Source organism: Malaya genurostris, chromosome 3 (genome assembly GCF_030247185.1).
Source record: "Malaya genurostris strain Urasoe2022 chromosome 3, Malgen_1.1, whole genome shotgun sequence".
Taxonomy (NCBI): Eukaryota; Metazoa; Arthropoda; class Insecta; order Diptera; family Culicidae; genus Malaya; species Malaya genurostris.
Genome location: NC_080572.1, coordinates 113,199,868 through 113,206,547, shown reverse-complemented (window position 1 = coordinate 113,206,547; position 6,680 = coordinate 113,199,868). Strand labels below are relative to the sequence as shown.

The window sequence follows — 6,680 nt, the reverse complement described above, 5'->3', positions numbered from 1 at the left end:
TCTTGTGAGACATACAGACAAACGGCGGCAGCCAACATATTAAGACAAACAAGTAAAAAAACGACCAAGACCGAACTGCATGCGATATAGTTTTCCATCATCTATTTGCTTCCACCTCCACCCTCCGAGTTTGTGCACGAGAAGTATGTATCTACCTATTCTGTTCGCCGCAACCAGCCCAGGTTCCACCGAGTTGACAAATGCCTTCCGATCTCGTATGTTTCTGTAGCACCAACACTACGAGCATCGTGAGACCCACGGAACCAAGTTGGTTAGATTGTAGGAAAAAAAATCGTTCCGCGGCAGGTGCTGCCATCCAATGTGCTGGTGGCCTGCCGGTAAACTAGTATCCGAAGCAAAACCGGACCCGACTGCCACCGAACACCGTCACCCGATTGCAATTCTCTCATTCTCCGGTTGTTCATCAGCGTTTTGAAATGGTTCTATCAACTTTGCTGCCGTTCATAGCACGGTAGGCAGTTCAGTTCGAGTCGGATCGTCGCGAAGAATAGACGCACATTGCACATCGCTCCTGTAACGGGCGTACAGTCAAACGAAAACCATTCTAGAGTGTACAGCATAAGCTTTTCAATTGCGACTAACAAACATCTCTCTGGATGTCGTGTGTGTACGCGGAGCAATCAAGGGTAGTGCGAGCAGGCAAAGTATCTTTTTGAAGTTTGTCTTAAAGAAGAAAGAAGAAACCAACGGATATCAAGAAACCAAAGTGTGGGGCGAAGAACACCATGAAAATTATAACAGCCTACTGCTGCTCCAACGGAGTCGTGTGAAATGAACTGAGTAATAAAAGCAGAAGAAAGCTCAGAAAAAATTAAATGTCGAATGAAGAGCCAGCAGACGAAGAGTGGTGAATATATTAAAAATGAAATAACAGTGCAGCGATAGTTTGTGAAATATTTGGAAATCGTGCTCATATTTATTGGGCGAGTTCTTTCTTCGGTTGGTTTCGGTTCGTTTGGTTCCGGTTTCCGTGTTCTGTTGCTTCGAGCCTGATTTTTGGAAGAAGAAAAAATCGATAACACACAGAGCATTGGAGGCAGTCGAAAAGTGAAGAAAAGTTGGAAGATGTTTACCTTATGATATTGAATCAAAACGTATTTTAAAGTAGTAGGCGGTCAGCTAACGCTCCGCAGTGTAGTAGTCCTGTGAGGAAGGAAGATAGTGTTGAGCTTAGTAACTTGGCCATTACCATCACGAAGCAAAGAAAAAAAAATGGAGCGCCGCAGGACTTTAGCACAGCCGTTCGTGCTGGTTATGGCGATCTCCGTAGTGCTCGGTTCGCAGTGCAATTGGGAGTACGAGAAAACCAGTGTAACATGTCGCTTGCGAACACTGGAACGAATCGGCCTAGATTTGCAGGGTGCCGAAGGTACTTCCCGATTAGATATTCAGTGCAGTGAGCTGATTCTGTTTGAAAGTCAATTACCGCAAAATTCTTTTCTACGATTATCGAGCCTAAGTGAACTGAAAATTGAGTCGTGCAAGTTGCTTCAGCTACCGGAGGGAGCTTTCGAGGGACTTACGGCTCTTAAGAAGCTTAGTGTGAATACAAGAAACTATGAGTGGGGAGCCGGAAAAGTTTTAGAGCTGCAAAGTCTCTCAATGCAAGGACTAAAAGAACTACAAACGCTAGACCTCAGTGATAACAACATTCGTGCGCTACCGGATGGATTTTTGTGTCCGATGACTAGCTTGAAAGTGTTAAATTTAACGAACAATCGAATTCGATCGACGGAGAGTCTTGGTTTAACCGGCAAAACGTGTAACGGTGGATCAGAAATTCAGACACTGAACCTAAGTTATAACGAAATTATGAAGATTCCTGAAAACTGGGGAGTGTCACGCTTACGTCGGCTACAGCATTTGAATTTAGAGTACAATAACATTACGGAGCTACACGGTGAAGCTTTGGCTGGTTTGAATTCGCTGCGCACGCTGAATCTCAGCTACAACCATCTGGAAACTTTACCAGCGGGCCTACTTGCCGGTTCTCGTGAACTACGTGAAATTCACTTGCAAGGAAATCAGTTATACGAGCTTCCAAGAGCGTTATTCCATCGATTGGAACAACTGCTAGTTTTGGATTTATCCCGTAACCAGCTGTCATCGCATCACGTTGATAATGGCACTTTTTCTGGTCTGATACGTTTGGTGGTGCTGAATCTCGCTCATAATGCTTTGACTCGCATAGATTCCAAAACATTCAAAGAGCTCTATTTCCTGCAAATTTTGGATCTGCGAAACAATTCCATCGGATACATCGAGGACAACGCTTTTCTGCCTTTGTACAATTTGCATACACTCAACTTGGCCGAAAATCGTTTGCACACGCTGGATGACCGCCTATTTAATGGGCTCTACGTGCTTTCCAAGCTGACCCTGAACAATAACCTCATCAGCATAGTGGAGCGTAATGTGTTTAAAAACTGTTCCGACCTGAAGGAATTGGATCTAAGCTCGAACCAACTGTCAGAGGTTCCTCACGCCATTCGTGATTTGTCGGTTCTACGTGCACTCGATTTGGGAGAAAACCAGATAAACTATATCGAAAATGGCACATTCGCTAACCTAAATCAGCTGACCGGCCTTCGGATGATAGATAATCAAATCGAAAACATTACCATCGGAATGTTCACCGATTTACCGCGGCTGAGCGTGCTCAATCTGGCGAAAAACCGGGTGCAAAATATTGAGCGTGGTTCATTCGATAAGAATCTGGACATTGAGGCGATCCGGCTGGATGGTAATTTTCTGACTGATATTAACGGTATTTTTGCTACACTTTCCTCGCTGCTGTGGTTAAATCTCGCCGAGAATCACCTCGTATGGTTTGATTATGCGTTTATTCCTAGTAACCTGAAGTGGTTGGATATTCACAGTAATTACATTGAATCGCTTGGAAACTACTACAAGCTTCAGGAGGAAATCAAAGTGAAAACGCTTGATGCAAGCCATAACCGGCTGACCGACATCGGTCCGATGAATGTGCCTAACAGTGTTGAGCTGCTATTTATCAACGATAACCACATCAGCACCATCCATGCGAACACCTTCATCGATAAAATTAATTTGGCGCGCGTTGATATGTACGCTAATTCACTGAAAAAGCTGCAACTGCATCAGCTTCGTGTCGCACCGCAGCCGATCGATAAACCACTGCCAGAGTTCTATCTCGGGGGCAATCCGTTCGAGTGTGACTGCTCGATGGAATGGATGCAGCGAGTAAACAACCTAACGGCTCGCCAACACCCTAAAATCATGGACCTACCGAATGTCGAATGTATTATGCCACATGCTCGAGGATCCCCGATTCGACCGATCGTGTTACTTAAACCAAAGGACTTCCTGTGTAAATACGAAACCCATTGTTTCGCACTGTGCCATTGCTGTGATTTCGATGCCTGTGACTGTGAGATGACCTGTCCGACCAATTGTACGTGCTACCATGACCAAACTTGGGGCACAAATGTAGTCGACTGCGGTAACCAGCGAGCCTCGCTGTTGAAACCAGTTCCGATGGATGCTACCGAGGTTTACATGGACGGGAATGACTATCCAGAGCTGCAAAATCATGCCTTTATCGGGCGGAAAAATCTGAAAGTACTGTTCGCCAATGCCAGCCAGATTATCACCATTCAAAACCGTACATTCACTGGGCTTACCGCACTCCAGGTGCTCCATCTGGAAGATAACGCCATCCAAAAGATTCACGGTTATGAGTTTGAAAACCTCGGCCTACTGAAGGAGCTGTATTTGCAGAACAACATGATTTCTGTGGTGGCCAACAACTCATTCGCACCGTTGTATTCGCTGCAGGTGCTGCGGATCGATGGTAACCGGTTGACCACCATTCCGATGGCGCAGCTTCAGGCCACACAGCTGCAAAGTTTGCAAGCGCTCTCTCTGGGCCGTAATTATTGGAGCTGTCGGTGCCGGTTCATGCAGGAGCTAACATCATTTGTGGCTGACAATGCGGTCATTATCCAAGATATGCAAGATATTTACTGCGTCGACGATGGCATTCATCGTGATCTGGATTTCAACGTGACGGCAGCATGTAGTGATTATTATGCCGGCAGTTCCGTTCTTCCGGATAGGCTTTCCGAGACATACATATTTCTGTTGGCCGCTGCACTGATTATTGCCTGTCTATTGGTGTTTGTGCTGATCATGTTTATTTTTCGTGAGCCGTTAAGGTTTTGGTTATTCTCGCGGTATGGCGTGCGAGTTTTTGGACCACGCTGCGAGGATTCTGAGAAACTTTACGATGCCATATTTATCTACTCGGCCAAAGACGCGGAATACGTAGCTATAAATATCGCTGCTGAGCTGGAAAATGGTCGACCGCCGTTGAGGCTCTGTTTGCAGCATCGGGATCTTTCAGAAGATGCGACACATTTGCAACTTTTGGAAGCGTCACGTGCTTCTCGAAGGATAGTGATGCTGCTTTCTCGAAATTTCCTGCAAACCGAGTGGAGCAGATGTGAACTTCGACGAGCGGTACACGATGCACTAAGAGGCCGGCCGCACAAATTAGTTGTGCTCGAAGAAGTTGGCGTGATTCTGGAAGCGGAAAACGACGTCGAACTAGTTCCTTACCTAAAAACTACCACTGTAAATAGAATTAAACGTAGTGACCGGCACTTTTGGGAGAAGCTTCGGTACGCCTTGCCAGTGGAGGCACCATACCGGGGCAACAATTACACTATCGATCACCATGAACGGGTCAAGCAGACCGTAAACACCGGGGTCATGTTTCGTCAAGCACCTCCGGCCTACTGTCCGGAGATCGATGAAGCTAATTACTCCTCGGCGACAACGGCAACACCCAGTCCGCGGCCATCGCGACGCGGTATGGTGGAGCTTCCACAGCGACCGCCAAGTGAACATATCTACTCCAGCATCGATTCCGACTACAGCACGCTGGAGTGCGAAAATATGGTTCCTGGTGTGCACCGGCCGTCAACGTGGCGACCCGGCGGTGTTGGCAGCAGTATCCTATCCGGTCAAAACACCGTTCCCCATGGGCATCACGTGCAGGCATATCTTGTCTAGGGGTGGGCCAGACCGACGAGTTCGTTGGCCAGAAAGCGGAAAAGAAATAGTCAAGTGATGTAATAGTGTGTACATAGATATCTAGTTGTATCGTAGTGCTACGAGACGAGATAAATCAAACGCAGAACAAAATATGTCAAAAAGTGCTAAATTATGTAAAAAATGAAACCCGAGTATTAATATGAGTTGTTAAGGATAACATTACATACACTCACATACACACTCACACAGGTGAAGATGGGAGGAAAAATATTTGTGATATTGTATTATAAGTTTTAATGATAATAAAGCAGAAAATGACAGCAGATATAGTATGAAATAATGACACATATAATCGAGGAATGCTACAAAACTACCACTACAAACTACTAGCTACTATCGCAGCCACAAATACTACACACACAAACACAAACAAACTCGAATGCAATGTATAAGGAATATAGTTCAACTGTAATGTATGGTAATGATAGAACACCTGCATTTTAATTACAGTTTTCAAATATTTAAATTGCTGATAGTTAGAACGAAATAAACAGAAAACGTTGTATTTTCAAACGAAAATAAAATTTCTTGTCATGTTTTTCTGTGTTGATTTATTAGGTTTGTATTTTTTTTTCTTAACATCGATCAAAGAAAACCGCGAGAGCATCAAAATTAGAACTAATTCAGCAGCAGGCAGTAGTTCGTGTCCATGTACATTTTTCTGATTAATCATTATTTAAATTATTTATTGCTATTTAATGGACGGCCGTTTTATCAACAAACAACGTAATGTGTATCCTAGAATGGAAAATAACTGTTGGTTTAATGTATAGAGCTTTTTGGAAAAATACGCGAAAACAAAATAAAGAAAGCAGAAAAAGGGACTGATATAAGCAAATATTAGTGTTAATAAAGAAGGAGCAAACTATGCAGCTATGGACGAGATAAAGATTTTTCGCTCTGTAAATATTGATGCCTCTCTATCAGTGAAGGGAAATGTTTATATAGATACAAAAACAGGCAAACAAACACACAACTATGTAAAAAGTATTAATGTTAAGAAGGAACCGCTACAGATGGAACAAAAAACGCTATCAAACCTATCATAAAACAAATGGCGAACGAAGGTAAACAGAACAAACCGTGTGACCAGACTGACTAATTAGAATGTTACACCTTACCTGTGCATAGGGTACGCGGGATGAAATTACAAATTGACAAAATAAAACAAAACACGTGAAATTGAAGCTTCTTATTTCTGTGAGTCAAAAGCAAAAGCTACACATAAAAACAAAACATATAGAAAATCGAAAAAAATAAATAAAACGAAAAAATTAATTAATCAAAATAAAGCACGTTCTTTTCATTCCTCATTTTAATTCCCTTTGTGTTTTTGCATGTAAATTTGCATTTCGTTCGTTGGTTTTTTCGGCTTGTTTCGGTTCTGTTCGATTCGATTGTTGCTGGTTGCTGCTTCGGTCGTCTCCCATCGGTTGCCATTCGCTTTTGGTTCTTCCGCTTTGATCATCCGATTCGGTGCAACATTTGGTGGTTCGCATAACTGCTTAATGCAGATGAGCTATTGGAGCATGTTTCGGATCTGTCTCGGTAACTGCCGTTGT

The 6,680-nt window shown here is 43.6% G+C and overlaps 1 protein-coding gene across 1 annotated transcript; it reads left to right on the top strand.

Moving 5' to 3' along the window:
* The first annotated feature begins 474 nt into the window (after positions 1 to 474).
* Positions 475 to 6,412, top strand: LOC131435218 (toll-like receptor 7). The gene has a single exon (XM_058602881.1). The coding sequence runs from the start codon at positions 1,234 to 1,236 to the stop codon at positions 5,074 to 5,076; it is 3,843 nt and encodes a 1,280-aa protein (XP_058458864.1). The 5' UTR covers positions 475 to 1,233; the 3' UTR covers positions 5,077 to 6,412.
* Positions 6,413 to 6,680: the final 268 nt, after the last annotated feature.

Bases quoted from the DNA above. Each gene is read 5' to 3' on its own strand.
- LOC131435218 (XM_058602881.1), top strand. From the start codon at position 1,234: ATGGAGCGCCGCAGGACTTTAGCACAGCCGTTCGTGCTGGTTATGGCG.